A 19,462-nucleotide genomic window follows, 5' to 3' on the forward strand; every position below is an offset into this window, starting at 1 on the left:
GAACATATGAACATGTAGTACAAGCAAATCAGTTACACATGAGAGAAGTAATGGTATTTGATTTTAGGAGCAGCAGGAGTATAGGTTCAGCTGTTTTATCCCTTGTGCTTGTAGGGAAGGTGTCATGCAAAAGAGAATTGGAAAGTTGGCAGTGGTGCTGGGATGACTGAAAAGTAGATCAGAATGTTGCAGAGGGACTTTAGAAGGATGCTAAGGGAGGGACAAACAGAATGGTTTAGGAGTGGTGGAAATACTTGATGTTGATCACAGATTTGGAGACGGTTGGAAAAAGCTGAACTGTGGCAGAGGGAATGGTCGTTGAGGAAAAATAATATATCAAATGCACATCATTGGAACTATTGTGGTAGATATGGAGAAATAGAGACAAGTGAAGTCAGTCCTTAAGAGAAAGCTGTGTAAAAGAAAGTAAAGTTAAAAGGGATCAGTGATCTTCTCATGGAAATTGGGGATAGACTATCCACAGAATGAAGAGATAAAAGTTAAAGAAAGGACAACAGTTGGAGATGGACCACATGAAGTTAGAAGTAAAGTTGAAATTTTCAGTCTTGGCTGACAGCAAGAATTGATACTACTATAGCCAACAACTGACCGGAAGAAAATGAGGCATTTATCTAAAGTAGGACTGGAATAAACAATGTTCTACATTTTCCAAGGAAAAACAGATGGTGCTAAGATCATCAGGTTTCCCACAATATTACCTTTCAGATGAAGGGAATGAACAGAATCAAAGAATAGGTTTGTTAACAGGAGAGCAGATTCAGAAGAAAAGAAATTAAGAAACAGGCCATTTGACCCATCAAGCCTACTCTATCATTTGATAAGATCGTGGTTAATCTGACTATGAACTAACTCCACCTTCCTGCTTTGCCACACCCCACCTTCAACTCCTTGTTCATCAAAAATCCATCACAGTTTTCAATCATTTAGAGGGGCAAAGACAGCAAATACATGGGAACACCAGCATCTGTAAGATCCCCTCCAAGCCAATCACCATCCTGATTAGGAAATACATCACCATTCCTTTCATATTGCTGGGTAAAAATCCTGGAACTCCCTCACTAATGGCACTGTAGTTGTACCTACACCAAATGAATGACACCAGTTCAAGAATGCAGCGCACCATTACCTTGTCAAGGGCAACTAGGGATTGGCAATAAATACTGGCTCAGCCACCATCACCCACATCCTGGGAATGGAATTTTAAAAACTCAAACACTATTTCCTTTCTATAAAACCATGTTGTCTCTGCCCGATAGCAACTATAAGTCCCTTGTAAATTCTAGCATTTTCTTTATTATAGATATTAGGTAAACTGGCCCATAACTTCCTGTTTACTTTTTCACCCACATTTCTTGAATCTTACACTTGTTATTTTCAAATCTGCTGCACCAGACTGCAAACATCCCATAAAACAAGGAAGATGTGAACAGCTGAATAAAACCAAAAAAGGTTAGAATATCCCAAAATAACTGTGATACATTACAATGTGATCAGGAACCAGAACAGTTTCTTCCATGTGCAAAATCAATTAATGGGTTGCATTCAATTGGCAGTGTTTAATTTATCAAATTTGCCATAGTCATACAGATAAGATTTGTGTTGTGTCCAAAGGAAGCACATCTGGTTGACTGCTCTGCACACCACCCCCCCCCCCCCCATTCAACTTGTACACTTTTATCCAGAATGGAAGGCAGGGTGTGCAACAAATCACTTACTAACTTATTTCCAATAAGTCCAAGTGATTAATATTTGCAAACAGGAATATCTAGCAAGTGTCATTTTTGTTAAAAAACTGTGTTTGTACAATCATTGTAAATAACATTATCAATAGCAGTGTGTTGGAAATACAAAGAGTTTAAGAGAATGCAGCTAGAAATAAAGCTAAATCTGTCATAGTCCTAACTGACCATAGGCTGTTTCTCTCATTACAGAGGGCAACAATAGGGGTGACAGTTTAACTTGAGGGTCACCGCACCTCATGTAAGGGGAGACGTTGAAAGGAGAATCTTTTGTGATAATCTCAAGTCAGTGCAGGAATTGAATTCACACCGTTAGCATCATTCTGCATTGCAAACCAGCCATTCAGCCAACTGAACCAACAAACACTGAGCTAGAAATCAGTTCCATTGCAACATTCTGGACAATTGCTTTCAAAATAAGTTCTCCTGTCTTACATTTTTAAAAATATTTACATTTTGAAATAACAATTTGATTACATTTTAAAGACCTTGTATCCAGTTTCGGAGAACAGATAACACACTTAAAACAATACAATAGACAGCCATGGAATGATGAATATTCAATATCATGGAATGTTACCCAGCTACTAAGGCATCATCTCCTGAAAGATCATCTTCATTTGGAACATAAACTTTCTAAGTTTCCACTAATGCAGCTTCAGCTACTGCACATTTGCAACATTTTCCATACTTTTTTCTAATAAAGATATTGTACCAACATCACACATAAAAAGATGTAACCTTCCACATGATCTAAACTGCCTACCAGAAATAAAGATTAAAAAAGCTGAACTATTTTGGTCTAGTCCCAAATCAAAGCAAAGTCTATATACTTATGCCCTTGCCTTTTTCTCTGTGGTTCACAAACAAAATAAATTACACTCTCAAATTTCACATATAGTATGAGCTACTTCATTGATTACACCTTTTATTAAAGTATGCTCTATGTTCTCAACTTCAGAGTGGTACAAACTTAACAAATAACACATTTACACCAGTGCTTAACAAGCAAGTTGTCACAAGAATCCCCAAAGAGAACATTTCACCTACACATTGCATGAAATTTTACACAACAAAAAAAATGACATTGCATAAATATGTAATCTTTTCAGCCTCAATATTTCAGAAGAGAAGTACAGCTCAGTTCAAGAGCTGTGGCACTATTGAAGATAGCATACTGAAAAGGCACTGAAAAAATAATGCATATTTCCTGCCAATACTGCCATACTCTAGTATTGCCAACTTTACTAGTGCAATGCTTTGACATTTTCTTAAATGCAAGATATATGGGACAAAAGAAAAAAAAAAGTTTGTACGTGCAGGTTGATATGACATACCTGAAAAAATATAAGGACATTTAATTTATTGGCAAAGGGTATGTCAAGTATTGCCTTTAAATACAAACACATTATCAAAACTATAAACAGCCATACATTGTACACTGAATGATATTATTGGGAATAGGACATTTCCATTTCAGCTAAAAGATTAAAGGTTCTTGTAGCATTGTGATAGCTTCCCTACCTCTGAGCCAGAAGACACAAGTTCAAGTCCCACCTGTTCCAGAGGTTTTAAGCAGGTATAAAGTGGATATTTCAGGAGGAATGCAGCTAGTCCAACCACTTCATTTTCAACAAAACAAAATTTATTTGCAAGATTACCGAATTAAACACAAACAAAAGAGAACAGAATATAGAATAACAACCGATCTGAAAACCCAGCAGACTGTCCAACTTAATGATGCTGTTCCAAATTCCTGCAACAATCCCCATAAACACCCCTTGGCAAAAAAAAGTAAAATCAAACACAGGGTCTTAGAGGACAGGGAGAGAGAAAGAGAGATGGCAGAGAGATTCAGCATGGAGCACCTTCCATGTAGCTGTTTCTTGAACCAGCAGTTTCAAACTGACTGACTGCTTTCAGGGAACAGCCACACTGCTAAAACCAAACCAAAGCAGAGAAAAGCTGAGCTGGGAGAACTGGACACTCCTCTTTCATTGTTCAAGTGTTTTTTTTTTAAAATGCTACTTGAAAGCATTCTCAAATAGTTAAGCCCAGACTTTTCTGAATCACTGCTTTTATGACCTCTCTGGAAAAAACCCAAGCACAGCATAACCTTGTTAAAGGAGCAGCATTATCACACTGTGCAAAATCAGGATGGAATGTTGGCAAAGGTAGAATTGGGCTTAGCTAAAGTACTGCAACAGGCTGTCCATTCAATTTCAAGGAGCACGAGAAAAACAGGTACATTGGAGAAAAACTATCCCCATACCTCGCGTTAAGGAGTCAACACCTTCAGAGCTGGAAAGCAGAAAGTTTTTTAAAATCAGTGAAAGTAAAGACGCAAGTATGCAGATCAAAAAAGTCAGTTTTTTCATTTTTATTCACAAATTTATAGTCACTAAATTCAACCTCATGTACAATCACTTATAAATCCATAATTATCTTGAGTTGTGTAACACTGGTGCAAATATAAGGGGGAGAAAGGTGGGGTAATAATTTTGACTCCTTTATAAGTCACACACATTCCTGAAGAAGGGCTTATGCCCGAAACGTTGATTCTCCTGTTCCTTGGATGCTGCCTGACCTGTTGCGCTTTTCCAGCAACACATTTTCAGCTCTGATCTCCAGCATCTGCAGTCCTCACTTTCTCCTATAAGTCACACACCCTACTGTACTCCGTCACAGAAATAAAATCTAAATCAAGCATTCTCCATGTCATCATTACTTAAAGTTTATAATCCAGTAGTTCACTTTTCTTACCTCCCTACATCTAACTCATTCTGCTCACAAACCTCAACTCTGCTCTCGAGTCCTTAATATCTAATTGTCACCACATGTTTAGGAGTACGTATCTCAAAGACTAGACAGTTGCCAATGAGATTAAGGTGGTAATCAGAGTTCTCTTAACATTCATGAAATAGTCACGCCTCATGCTTGTAGTTTTAAGTTTATCAGAACAACTCAATTGGCTTGCTGTCTTTTAACTCAATGACAGCCACTTATTAGCCTGTATTCACAAAATTGGTTGGAGAATACCAGTAGAAATATTTCCACAGCATCATGATAATCAGAAAGAAAGTGACATGACAAAATAGCTTTCTTAAATTTGCTCATGTTTATTGAATTGAGTTCTCTCACTATTGTTGCAGTAGATTTTTAACAAAAAGTTATGGCACATTACACATTAAAACATTTCTGAAAATATGCTTTGTACAGATTAATAGGAAGGAAATTCACTTGTGATTTGAAAGTACAGGTCAACATTAGTGGAGCAAGCCCTTGCCAATTAAAATACTGTCAACCCCACTCCATCAAAATTGGTATAAACTAAGATTCAAACTGTAATCTCAGTCCGTACAGCTGACAAACATATCAGGTGATTTACACATAGTGTCACTAGGGAGGTCTGGAATGTCATGCATTTGCACAATAATCTACCAGGTGCAATTTTCATTGGTCTGCTATAGAGCTGGAAGGGAGTTTCCAGTCATAAAAGTCACTCACTATTCATAATTAGTTCTAGCATAACGAGATGACACTGAAATATAGCCTCAATTTGACTGCCTAAAAATGTTTTTTTATGAAAGGATATGTGTGTTCACAGGTTGTATGACTGCTGGTTAGGCCAGAATTTGTCACCCACTGTTAATTACTCTGTGAAGGTGGTGTTGAGCAGTCATATTGAATTGTTATAGTCCATGTGACCTAGGTCCAGCCAGAGTGCTGTTACACAAAGAGTTTCATAATTTGCTGAAAATGTGTTGCCAGAAAAGCGCAGGTCAGGCAGCATCCAAGGAACAGAAGAATCAATGTTTCGGGCATAAGCCCTTCCTCAGGAATGAGGAAAGTGTGCCCAGCAGGCTAAGATAAAAGGTAGGGAGGAGGGACGTGGGGGAGGGGCGTTGGAAATGCAATAGGTGAGTTTCACAATTTGACCACTCAATGATGTAGGAATGAAGTCATGGTTCTACATCTGAGATGTACAGCTTGAGGATGGGGGCACAGCTTTCAATTGGAGTTCCTATGCAGTAAATGCTGACCTACCCAGCAACACACAAATCCTTTGAACAAATAGGTAAAGATAAAAATCTGCTGCTGTTGCCCTTCAATGTGCTCAAGGTCATGAACTGAAGAAAAGATGCTGCTGAAGTAGCCTTGGTGAGTTGCTGCACTGTAACTTTTGAAATTGGTCTGATTTCTGGCACTGGTTTCCAAGCCCTTTTGAAACTACTAAAATAATTAGTTATAGATGATTGATTCCAATTCAATTTCATGGGCACCAATGATCAGCACCAGATACATATAAACACAAGTAACAGAAGTAGTCTTCACAACCTTTTGAGTTCACTTCGCCATTCAAAACTTTTGTTTAACATCAATTCCACTTTTCTATCCTACACCCCTGTCCCTTAGTGCCCAAAAATTGATAACCTCAGTCTTGAAAATGCTCAGTAGTTGAGCATCACCATGCTTTTGAGCAGAGGCCCCTCTGCGTGAACAAATTTCTTGTCATCCAAGTTTAAAATGACATCCTTTTAGCTTGAGATTATTACCCTTAGCTCTACATACTTCAGCCTCACAGCATCCACTTTGTCATGACCTCTTAATTTTTGGGTCCAATATGACTGTTCTTCAGAATATCAAAGAATAATCATAGGAGATTTAAAGTATAACAGTTTCTATCTTCACAGATGCTGCCAGTCCTGCTGAATTTCTTCAGCCATTTTTACTTCAGATCTCCAGCATCTAGTTTGATATAGTCACTTGGACAAAGGTGGATTAATTAAGGAAAACCATCATGAATTTGATAAAAACAAGTGGTGTAAACTAACTAGATTCAGTTGTTGATGAGGCAACAAGAAAAATCTGATGAAGATAATACAGATGACATGATGTACATGAACTTCCAAATACATTTAACAAAGTGCCACATGATAGATTTGTGAGCAAAGGAGGCCTGTGGAATATAATGAACAATGGCAAGATGGATACAAAGTTGAAGGACGAAAAAAAAGATTTATGGTGCACAGTTGTTTTCAGTCTGGAGGACAGTATATAGTATGCAGCCTAAGGGTTGGTATTACGAGCACTAAACTTCTTGACCCATATTAGTGGTCCAGACTTGGCTCAACATAACAATTTCAAAATTTGCGAATAACACAATGATTGATAATGTTGCAAACTGTGATAAGAATGCTGAAGGACTTTAAGTAGATGTGGATGGGATGGTGGAATGGGTGAACACTTGGCAGATTAATACTGCTACATTTTGGTAGAAATATGAAGAAAGGTAATATGACATAATGGGTACAATTGTAAAATGTGCCAATATTGAGTGACCTGCTGCATTTATGTACAGAAATCATTGCAGTTCATAGGGCAGATTGAGAAAATGTATGGAAAGGAAATAGAGATGCTAGGCTTAAGAAATTAAGATTTAGTGCAAGGAAGTCCAATGAAGCTTTATTTCAAAATGCTTTGAGTTCAGCTGGAGTGTTATATAACTCTGGACACTGCAGTTTAGAAAGTGAATGAAATGTTCTTTAGAGACGATGCAGGAAAGATTACAAGAATAGTTCCAGGGAAGAGGAATGTTGCTTATGTGGATAGTTTGAAGAAGCAAAGGGTATTCCCTTTAGATGTATAGTATATCCGCTTGGTTCTGCTTTATCCACAGTGTGTTACTTTCTCAAAGAACTCCCCATAAATTGGTTAAACATGATTTCCCTTTCACAAAAAAATAAGTGACTCTGTCCAATAACCTCCAACTTATCTAAGTGACTTGCTAAAACATTTTTATTAATAGCTTCTCAATGACAGATGTTGAAGTTATCTGGTCTCTAGTTTCAAACTTCCCATCTGCCTTCACTTTTTGAAAAAAGGAGTTACATTTGCAATCTTCAAATCAAATTGGACCTTCTCTGAATCTGGGTGCTTTAGAAAATTAAAATCAATGCACGAGTTATTTCACTAGCCACTTTTTTTTAAAAAAGATTTTAGGATGAAATACATCAGCACCCAGGCACTTGTCAACTCACAGCTCCAACAATTTACTCAGAACAACTTCTCAGGTGATTATCATTTTCTTGAGTTTCCCCCTCCCCACTTACATTTACCAATTTGCTTCTGGGATGTTACTTGTACCATCTATAGCAAAGATAGATTCATCTGCCATCCTTTTATTTTCTATTATCAAATCTCTAGATTTACATGTTATAAAACTTACATTCACATTATTCACTTTTTTTGTTTCAACGATTTATAGAAACTCTTGATTAATTTTTACTGCTCTGGCCAAGTTTCTTTTGTACTTTCCTTTCTTAAAAAAAACATTTTTTTATATATTCTGTCTGATATTCTGACCTTCCACTTCCCTTTGCACAATAATATGTTTTATCTTTAAGTTTACTACTACCTTTAGCCTTTCTAGTTAACTTTGGATGCTTGGGTCTGTCACTTGGAATTTTTCTAATTCATGGGAACATATTTAGCATATTCATAAATAACCCCTTAAAAGTCTGCCACTACACATTTACTGTCTTGTCATTTAACTTAATTTGCCAATTCACTTCAGCCAACTCTACTTTCATGCCCATATTTATATTTAAAATAATAGTCTTGGACCCATTCCCTTCTCCCTCAACTTGAATGTAAAATTAAATTATACTATGGTTGTTGCTACCCAGGGGCACCTTCACAATAAAATTGCTAATTAATCCTCTCTCATTAAACAAATCAGGCTAGGTATAGGGCACTCTCTGGTTGGCTCCAGAATATGCTGTTTGAAAAAAGTATTCTGAAATTATTCCATTAATTTATCTAGGCTATATGTAGATTAAAATCTCCCATGGTTATTACTGTGCCTTTCTGATATAATATTTATTCTCTTAAAGCTGGAAGTTAGAAAAGAAAATCAGCAAATCTGGCAGAACCTGTAATGAAGTCCAGAATGTTCAGTTCTAAGGAAAAGTCATCCAACAGATAGTGTCAATCGACTATCTTCTGTTTCTCCACCTTACCAGAGATAGTCCACACAACCTTACCAATCATATCCTTCTTAGCTGCTTTTTTCATTTTAAATATAAATCATGTATTATAGCGAGACCTTGTATAAGATGCCAAGTTAGATCAATTACATTTCAGGGCTAAACATGTCATATTTTAAATGAATTTATTTACACAAACACAATGTATTTACAGCAAGAGGTTATTGTATTCAATTTCTAGTTCTGAAGTTTCATCTTGCTAAACTAATATCACAACAATAATGACTTTAAAATCTTGGTACCTCAAAGGGATTTCGCTGGCTCCTACAGCACCAAACTGTAGGCCCACCAGATTAAATAATGGAAAGCATTTTTTAAAATTTTGCAATTGCAGATCAAAAACTGAATTCCAATTTTTTTTGTGATTAGGGGACAACAAATAGGATCTTGACAGTGCATCTACCAGAGCCATTTGGCAAGCACTGAATGTGAATTTTTAATAAATTGCTTCCCTTGAGAATATCACAGCACTAATTAAACCAGCGGCTGGATAATATTTCTCCTCTCCATTTACTTCATTCTTCACCTGTACACAGGTCAAGAGGCAATAGTTCAATTGCCCAATCTCTGGTAAATCATGTTGCAAACAAATCTGTATTTCAATCTACTTTCAAATTTTGCTACCAAAAACTGATATAGACTGTTATTAACACTCATAGTTAAGGTACACAAAGTGAAAAGATTGCTAGCTCTAGCCTTCTGATGGGCTGCTGCACCTCCAGATGATAACTATTATCCTTGTGCTTGGCAAAGTGTCTCAGGTAAAATATTTTGTTGCTAGACATTTTTTTAAAACATGGCAGCTAACTAAATCAGTTTCATCTTTACAACCAAATCACATGGTACTGTCCCACTGTGAGTATTTACCTCACAATAGCTGCAGGGGAGAAAACCCAAATCCAAAACATGGTAAACAAAAAACAAAATAACGCAGATGCTGCACATTGGAAAAGAACAGAAAAGATTTAAACTATCTTGCAGATCCAGCAGCACCTGTGGAGAAACAGAAGACAGTCAATTGAAGTTTTATCTTCAAATTGAAAACAAAGAACTGCAAATGATGATTCTGATGAAGATTCACCCAGGCTTGAAATATTAACTCTGCTTTCTTCCCACAGATGCTGCCAGACCTGCTGAGTTTTGCCAGTAATTTATTTTTTTCAGTTTTAAGACCTTTCCTTAGAACTGAACAGTTTGGACCTGAGCTATTGACAGTGTGGACTTTTGCAGGTATTTTCAAATTTGCTGAGTTTTGTTCCAGCTTTTCCAGATTTTAACAAAGCATCATAGTTAGAGAAGGTACAAGCATGTTCATAAATATGGCATATAGTTTGTGCAGAAAAGCACTCCTTATTTTGGTACCATGTTCAATGGCTGCATCAGAGTCTGGAATCAGATCGCTAAGCATTCTTTGCATGATTATACACTTCAAACTAGCTATTATCCTACTTACAGTATCGTGAATAGATTTCCAAAAACAGTTTGCTTATTAAAAAGATAAGCAATGAATGCCTTAAATCTCAAAATATTTCCAGTTCCACTGAAAACAACTTTTGAAAATGAGCATTTAAAATGTATTACCAGAAACATTTCATTCAAGTTCTTTACTCACAAATCAATGTAGATTTCTCCTGGAAATTTGTACTTGCTCATTTCACAAAATATGTAAGGTCATCACATTGGTTACAATTGAGAAAATGCATGTTCAACATTGTGCAGGTAAGGTTACTATTCAAGACTCTGCTAAAATTAATTTACATTTGCAGAGATTTAAGATCTTCAATGACTCAGTACAATCAAGGAGTGTGACTGTATTCATCTTTTTTCTCTCCTCTATTAAAATATATTTCTCAATGAACTCAAAAGCAGTAACCTGGGAAATTTTCCAACTGAAAATATGTTGATCAAAAATATATTTGAATGTCCAGAACACTGCTAAACTATTTAAAACACTGAAAACCAATTTAAACAATATACACTAAACCATTCGGTAGTTTATTGGTGTACATAAGGCAATGACTTAGAAAGTCAAAGCTGTACAGCATGGAAACAGACCCCTCAGTCCAGCTCGTCCATGCCAACCAGATATTCTGAATTCATCTAGTCCCATTTGCCGGCCTATGCCCCATATCCCTCGAAACCCTCCCCACTTACATTTACCAATTTGCTTCTGGGATGTTACTTGTACCATCTATAGCAAATATAGATTCACCTGCCATCCTTTTATTTTCTATTATCAAATCTCTAGATTTACATGTTATAAAACTTACATTCACATTATTCACTTTTTTTATTTCAACTATTTATAGAAACTCTTGATACCCATCCAGGTGCATTTGAAATGTTGTAACTGTATCAGCTTCCACCACTTCCTCTAGCAGCTCATTCCATACATATACCCGCGCCTCAGTGTGTAAACGTTGCCCCTTAGATCCCTTTTAAATCTTTCCTCCTCTCGCCTTAAACCTATGCCCTCTAATTTTGGACTCCCCAACCTTGGGAATGTTCACCCTATCCGTGCCCCACATGATTTTAGAATTTAAAATGAGGTTTACTGTCATATGTACTCAAGTACAGAAGCACAGGGAAAGGTTTACAATGTCTCTTCTTATGCCATCATCTTAGGTACAAATTACCTCGGTACAAATCTAAGATACAAAAAGAGGAACAAAGAAGAAAGAAGTTGCACTACCTTGTAGTATAAGTGAGAAATAAGATGAAGTTAAATAAATAAATATTATAGTCAAATAAATCAATTACAGATAAACATTACATTGTAGTAGATCAGCACAGGGGCTTCTATATGTCGTCTGACTGGCCTTTCAAGCCACTGACTGTCCGCACCGGACCACAGTTCAACAACCATTCCCGCACTGCTCTGCACCACTCCATCCCGCACTGCTCCATTCCTGCTCCGCTCCAGCTCTCAGCCGTTCCATGCTCCATGCCTCCAGCTTGCTCTGCTCCTGCTTCAGATACTCCACACTGCTTCATGCTTCCAGCACGCTCTGCTCTGGCTCTCAGTCATTCCATGCCTCCAGCCCGCTCTGCTCCGGTTCTCAGCCACTTGCACCATTCCATGCCTCCAGCCTGTTCCACTCCAGCTCTCAGTTGCTCCCAATTTTACAAACCTCTCAGATCACCCTTTTACCCCCGACATTCCAGGGAAAATAGACCCAGTCTATTCAGCCTCTCCCTCTAGCTCAAACCCTCCAAGTCTGGCAAGATCCTTGCCAATATTTTCTGCAGCCTTTCAAGTTTAACAATATCTTTCCTTTGGCAGGAAGACAGAATGGCATGCATTTTTCCCAAATGTTGCCTCACCAATATCCTGTACAGCCACAACATGACATCTTAATTCCTTTATGCAATACACTGACTAATAAAGGCTTAGTACTTTAAATGCTATTCTTACAAAAGGCTTTTAAAAATGTGCCTACTAGAATCAGCATAAAAATGAGTGAAAAATTTGAAGGACTTTCACTCTTTAACTAATGTCACTGAGAAAATCTCTTAATTTTGACCTGGGAGTTTGTAAACAGGTCTTGATTTGGATGAAGTAATGCAAGAGAACATATAATACAGATAATTCATTTATTATTAAAATATCCAATCTTCTGTTTGGGTTGCACTGATTCTGCCCAATTACACTGATATTTTGAATGAAACATTACTCCTTCCATCCAATATTAAGACTTAAGATCATATGAAACAACTCTGAAGACCTTTTTAAAGAGATTGGAATAATTCTGTGCAGTTATACAGCTTCAGATAAGGTATATAAACTATAGGTGCTTCAACTAAAATTGAGAGACAGAGACAGACAGAGAGAGAAAGAAATATTTGCACAACTGACGTGCCACAAACATAACACCAGTATTATGCTGACCAATATTAAGAAATGTATGTCGCACAGAGTAGGTGATGTCAAAGCTGTAGTGACTATTAAATGTGTAACCTGATTGTGAAAGAAAAAAAACTTTAAATATCATGAAAATATGTTTCTCATTATTACTATGATTTCAAAAGGCAGTCTTAAGTCCAAGCAGCGACTTTCCATGTATTTATTTAGATATTTAACCAATACGTTGGTTCCTTCCCAAACTGACTTACTTTCTTGTCAACTATGTATTTCTACTCTCATCATTTCCCACTCCCTGTCTCATTTGATATACCTCTGCATCTCTTATCTTTCTATTTCTATGTCTGATACTTGGGGCTTGATATTTATGAGGAAATTGGAGGGGATGGAGATTTGAAAGCTTAGGTCTAACTTTGATCCAGATTAATTTAGCGACAGGACTTAATTAGCATTTCTGAGAACCATTTTTTTCACTTCCAACCAACGAAACTGAGGGCAAGGTACTTTGAGATGTTCTGATGTTGTGAAATGTTCACTTCTTTGTTGTGCGTTATTAAAAGCAATTTAAAATATGTAAATGTTTTTCTGAAGCCATGTATTAACAAAAAGAGACACGATTTAATCTATTTCCAAATCTCTTTCAGTGCTGCTCCTTGACTAAATAACAAAAAGTGCCACCTAGGCCAAATCCATTCATTAGCACCTTATAGCACAGTGTACAAGCATTCTTATAACCATTACATTTTAGTTTCATAATAATTAGGTACTCATCAAAAATGCCAAGCAGCAACTTAGTAATAAAAAAATCAAAATTACTGCAAAGTGGTCTAACATATGGTTTATTTACCAGCTAAGTCAATTGTTAATTGTTGTGCATGAATCGCCAATTCTGCATTCTTATTTATGTATATTAATTGTTTTCAGTATGTTTAACAAAATTAGAAACCATTTTAAAATATGAATTTCCATTCACAGTACATTATTAATTTCAGAAAATTGAGAGAGTCTTAAGTGAAGGAGGTTGTGGTTAAATATGAATCAGTTTTAAAATACATTTAAAACAGGCCAGACATACTAACACTGTAACAATTCTATCCAATTTTGCATTAAGACTGCTTTTAGCATAAACCTTTTTTGCAACATTGACACATCTATAAATAGTATCTAAAACGTGTCACCATAAGCTAGTGCACTTGCTTAAGTAACAAAACTGCCTAAAAATACCAGCACATGTAGAAGGCCATTTGCCCAATTTGCTTGCATCATGTTAACTACATAAGAGATATTTTACTCCAATCCTGTTCCTCTACACCATTGCCATGAAGAAAATGAATGAAAGCCCTCCAACCCCAGAAATGTGACCTGAAGAAAAATCTGAAGTGAAAGCTCCTAAGCTACCTCTAATTCTTGACTGAATCAGAAAGTGCTTATGTTCAGTATTCAACATATACAATATCAGTAATAATTCTTGAGAAACAAATATTGCTCTTAAGATTACAACCACATGCCACCTATCTTCCCTGCAGTTCAGGAAATCACTGGCAAACTCTCAATTGCATTGCCTTCGTTCAGTAAGTGATTTCCATAAGCAATAAGACTTAAGATGTAGGAGTTGAAGTAGGCCATTCAGCCCATTGAATTTGCACCACTGTTCAAGAGCTGATCTAATCATGCCTAACTCCACTTTTTTGCTTTTCTTCTCGAACCCTTGATTCCTGTACTGATTAAAATTCTATATCAGCCTTGAATTTACTTAATTACCCAGCCTCAATAGACCTCTGCAGTAAAGGCCATAACTTTCTGCACCACAAAGCAGAGACTATAAAAATGTGAATATCTAATCCAAGGAGTAGTCACCCAGTTACTTTAGCATGGCAAACTAAACATATCACCCAATTTTAGAACACAATCTCATCTGTCACTACAGAGAATCTCCATTTTTTTTAATATCAATTGCTATTGATGCTTATTCTTTGCAATACAAAGTCACACTCCCGCAATTACCAAACTTGGTGTCTTAAGCCTTCTCCCAGATTGGATAAAAGTCAATAAAAGTCCCATATACACTCAAAGTTTGAAACAGAGGGAGCCCTAGAGAAGTTCACAATTCATTTCTAACAGTGTAATGTCAAGATATTTGCATTACAGAATTTCAGTGTTTCAAATTACTGAGAACTACTTCATGATTGAATTTGCTGAATACACCTTAAATTCAAATATTACATAAAAAAAGCTAATTCATTACAAAATATTTGGCACATGGTTCATCGAAAAAAATGTCTAAGATACACACCGGTTTTATTTGAAAATTATTGTTCAGAACTCAAACTCAACCATTCCCTGCCCCTTCGCCCCCAACGAAAGAAAGCAAGATCACACTTGACAATACTACGGCAATGCAGTAAGCCTAACAATTAACTTCCTTAAAATTGTTACATTTAATTTTATAGTTAAGAAAAAGAACTCAATTTTTTTATGTGGAAGAGTGAAGAAATGACAGCTCCAATCAGAACAGAATCACAGCCAAATAACCATGGTGTATTAAAACAAACTGTAGCACATTTAAATGAATATCCTTTATCCGAGTTAAAATAGCCACATTTCTCTATCACAAAACTCATTCGAGTTCAAACTGCAAAATTAAACAGGTTTAACAATTTAATTTTATGGGAACCACCAACCCTGCAAGCTGCAGTTAAAATGAGCCAGAGCGATGGACAACAGGAGGCATGCGTTCATCTAAGGCCTGAGCCAAGGCCATGTTAATGTCAATAACGGTTTCAATCTCCAAGGCAAAGATCGGCGCACTCTATTGATTGTATGTACATACTATTATGTATAAATGTGTGAATGTGCTAGTTACTTTGTTATATAGCAGTGTAGATGCAATTATGTATTGGCATAAGCCACTGACATTCAAGCCACTTTCGTATTTGAAATAGAAATCCAAGTAAATTTGGTTACCATTCTTCCTTCCTATAGATGGAGGAAGCACCTTTCATCTCTTGAATGATTTAGTTGTGATATATTAGTTATGATGGTGCAGACATAAATTGTGTTGTCATAATGTCCAGCCTACTGTGGATTTCCACAATTTTAATACATCGTTTTCGCAAAACTCTGCTTTGAAATTAAACAACGAGGCGATGTTGTACATCCCACAAGTTCTGACGGCAGAACATTGAAGATCGATGATTTAGCCTGTCACCCTGAATGCCCACGATATAAAACGCTGACATGTAAAACTGGAGGTCAGAACGCTAGTCTAAACCATGACAACAATACGTACAAGAGAAGCACAACAGCCAGTGCATTTGCTTAGATGGCCAAAAGAAATATCAATGATGCTTGCGTTTTTTTTCGGAGAGGGTCTACCATGAGTTGGCTCGTACAGTCAAACAAGAATCAATGCAGCTGTCATGTGTCTAGGGGCTGCACATTTTTAAAAAAGCGCAGGTTTCTGCCCCGCCTCCTTCGCATTGGGCTTTCCTTTCATGAATCACATTGGGCTCAGGATCTTGGTATCAATTGGTCAACAGAGCTGTCAGTCTCAATTACATCACAACTCGACTGCAAGTTGACACTGAGGGGTTTCCAGGCCGTCGCCTTTGGTCTTAAAAAAACCGCTAGGAGTCACATGAAAAGGGTGCAGGCCCTCGGCCAAATACCTCCGTTCACTCACATCATAGACGCATAACATGAAGTACGTTTACTTTAAGCTAAACGTGGCTTTTATCTGTCAAATGCAACCCCAGTTAAAAGGAGCTGTCATTTCACAGAGTCGCCTCCTAAAACGAAATGCTGCAGGGCCATTCATATTTATCACATCTTCCACTATAACATTATAATATACATGCACAGCATAGATTTCTAAAGCTTATCAAATCCCACGTCTATTAGCTTTGATGAAATGAAATGGAAATGAAATCTAGACGCAGAAACATAGTAACGTGTCCATGGAAAATCCAGCTGATCTGATTTCCTGCAGAAGTTAGACACAGCAGTTACCGCATTTCATGATGTTTTTTAAAAGAGACTTACCGAGTGATTGACTCCCCACATAAAGACGCTAAGCAATGGATCACTAGCTCGAAACAGCTTTACTTTCTGAGCCACAAAATGTTTCTTCTTGGTTTTCGTTTTGCTGGCGAATGTTGTACTGTTCGCTGCCATCTTTCCCCCTGTCTCGCGTTTTGCTTTTACTTCGTTTTATTCACCAAATGATTTTTTCTCTTTGTAATTGTTGAAATGGAAATGTTTGTGATTTAAAACAAAACTTATTACATCTTCTTCCTTCCCCTCATTGAAAACAAGAAGTTAAGACGGTTATGATCAGGAATTGTTTTGGGGTGGTGGTGGTAGTAGTAGCTCAGGCTGGTTATTATATATTCTCCAATGCCCTGTCGCTTCCGGACCTTGATGAGTGTGTATGAGAAACTGTGAGGAGGCGAGGCTCCAGCTACAAGCCGCGCACACACGCAGTGCACACTGCAACGCAGCCTGGAGATCTAGGGACTAGGCGGGGAAACAAAGGCTTGTGATTGACAGCGTCAGAAACAAAACACAATTGGAGCCCAGCTTTGCAATGTTCTAAATAGGACGGTACCTGAAGACATGCGACCAATCGCAGGATTGCACGAGAAGATTTGATCCCGCGTGCATCTAAGAGAATAAAAGCCATCAAGTTGGGTTGTAGAGTGAGTGGGCGTGATGTGGTATTTTACAAGCATCTAAAAAATGCTTGAAAACTTTATAGCCTTCCGTTATGTGTATCAAGTAAATAAGACAATCCGATAAGTCAGAGCTGTGGACAATGTGCTTGTCTTGCTGGGGACGGGGAACTACAAAAACAATCGTGTGGAGAAACTTGTTCTCTAAAATGGATGTGGTGGAATTCTGAAATACATAATGGTTGAAACGATAAAATCAGAATTATTTCAGAAGAAAAATGTTAATTTTGTATATTAATTATGTTAGCGATATACTAGTGTTTACTGTACATAGGAAATAACGCCACTGTCCGGTTAGTGGCGTGAATTACGTTTCTCCTCCAGAGGGAAGTTGGATAACTACTGGGATTGATCAGAGTAAGGTATATCCAAATGTTAAGGTTTGAGTACGGTATATCCAAATGTTAAGGTTTGAACACTGTCATTTTAATTAATATATCTCAATTGATTCAGATAACTCCTGTTTCCCTAGTTGGAGGGTTTGATAAGTGTTTTGTGTTTCATCAGTACTGCAGCAATGCAATCACTCGCATTGATGTAACATCTATAACGTAATCAAAATGCCAGAAGACGGTATCCACGGACGTTATGAGGCAAAGCCTAACGGTTCTATAACTTGGGAAGAAGTACAACGATGCAAGATTAACCCCCAATTTTGCATCAATACACAATCATGTAACCACAAGCACTCACCCATTCCCCAGTTTTCTCTGCCCCTCCTTTTTTTGACTGGTTTAGTTTTGATTCTATGAATTTTACCTACTTTGACCTTTTAAATCGTTACAATATCAAACACATCCTATTCCAGATATTCATTTTGAAAGTTAGAGCAACTATAAATTATTTGTCATTTAAGCAGGGATCTTTGACAAGCGGTAAAAGATTCAAGTTGTGTGCAAATAATTCACTTTTAATTAGAAGTATGAAAAATGTAATTGGTAGCACCAAAAACAAAATGTGACCACAAAAGGAAATACTTGCAGGATGTTGAATTAAAATAATTTTTAAAATACAACTAACTGCATTTAGAAGTGTTCAGTTACTTAATTTCCAAAAGCAGAGGCTTAGTGATCAAAATAGTTATTTGATTACTAGGCGGTCGGTTGATTTCTTAAAAATTCCGTTGCTTCCTGAGGCAGCCATATTGCATAGAAGTGTAGAAGCATCACACTAAATTGTGTCAGATATAGATTGGATCATACGAAGCAGGGAGCAGTTCAACGTACAGTTTTTATTTCAATAATGGTGGAAACCAAGGTGGATTCAGAGCTAAACAGATACATTGAATCATATCTTTGATTGGAACCTTGAGGCTATCAGACATTCACATCTGTCAGGAACACTTGGGATCAGTGTTGATCATTTCCAACCATGCTATTGGTGGAGTTGCTTGCTCTAAGAGTTCTTCGAGGAGAAAGTGAGGACTGCAGATGCTGGAGATCAGAGCTGAAAATGTGTTGCTGGAAAAGCGCAGCAGGTCAGGCAGCATCCAAGGAGCAGGAGAATCGACGTTTCGGGCATGAGCCCTTCTTCAGGAATGAGGAAAGTGTGTCCAGCAGGCTAAGATAAAAGGTAGGGAGGAGGGACTTGGGGGAGGGGCGTTGGAAATGCGATAGGTGGAAGGAGGTCAAGGTGAGGGTGATAGGCCGGAGTGGGGGTGGGGGCGGAGAGGTCAGGCAGAAGATTGCAGGTTAGGAAGGCAGTGCTGAGTTTGAGGGATTTGACTGAGACAAGGTGGGGGGAGGGGAAATGAGGAAACTGGAGAAATCGGAGTTCATCCCTTGTGGTTGGAGGGTTCCTAGGCGGAAGATGAAGCGCTCTTCCTCCAACCGTCATGTTGCTATGGTCTGGCGATGGAGGAGTCCAAGGACCTGCATGTCCTTGGTGGAGTGGGAGGGGGAGTTGAAGTGTTGAGCCGCATCTGCTCCCAGGAGGACCAGATCCAATACCGTACAACCCAGATGGCCTCCTTCTTCAAAGACCGCAATTTCCCCCCAGATTTGATCGACGATGCCCGCCACCGCATCTCCTCCACTTCCCACTCCTCCACCGTTGAGCCCC

At 37.7% G+C, this 19,462-nt stretch overlaps 1 protein-coding gene across 3 annotated transcripts in view; it reads right to left on the reverse strand.

Annotated features, from left to right (window-relative positions):
- Window positions 1-17,146, reverse strand: part of pip4k2aa (phosphatidylinositol-5-phosphate 4-kinase, type II, alpha a) — a 246,388-nt gene extending 229,242 nt beyond the window's left edge. The window contains exon 1 of one of the 3 annotated variants that reach the window (XM_087987399.1): window positions 16,713-17,146. In XM_087987399.1, the coding sequence (XP_087843525.1) occupies window positions 16,713-16,844 (132 nt within the window). In that variant the 5' untranslated portion in view covers window positions 16,845-17,146. Of the gene's footprint in view, window positions 1-15,960; window positions 16,072-16,712 lie in introns of those variants that run through there. The other 2 variants (XM_043690447.2, XM_043690449.2) reach the window with 2 other exon arrangements.
- Window positions 17,147-19,462: the final 2,316 nt, after the last annotated feature.

Source organism: Chiloscyllium plagiosum, unplaced genomic scaffold (assembly GCF_037043375.1).
Source record: "Chiloscyllium plagiosum isolate Xiang-an unplaced genomic scaffold, Cpla_swu_hap1 HiC_scaffold_5, whole genome shotgun sequence".
NCBI lineage: Eukaryota > Metazoa > Chordata > Chondrichthyes > Orectolobiformes > Hemiscylliidae > Chiloscyllium > Chiloscyllium plagiosum.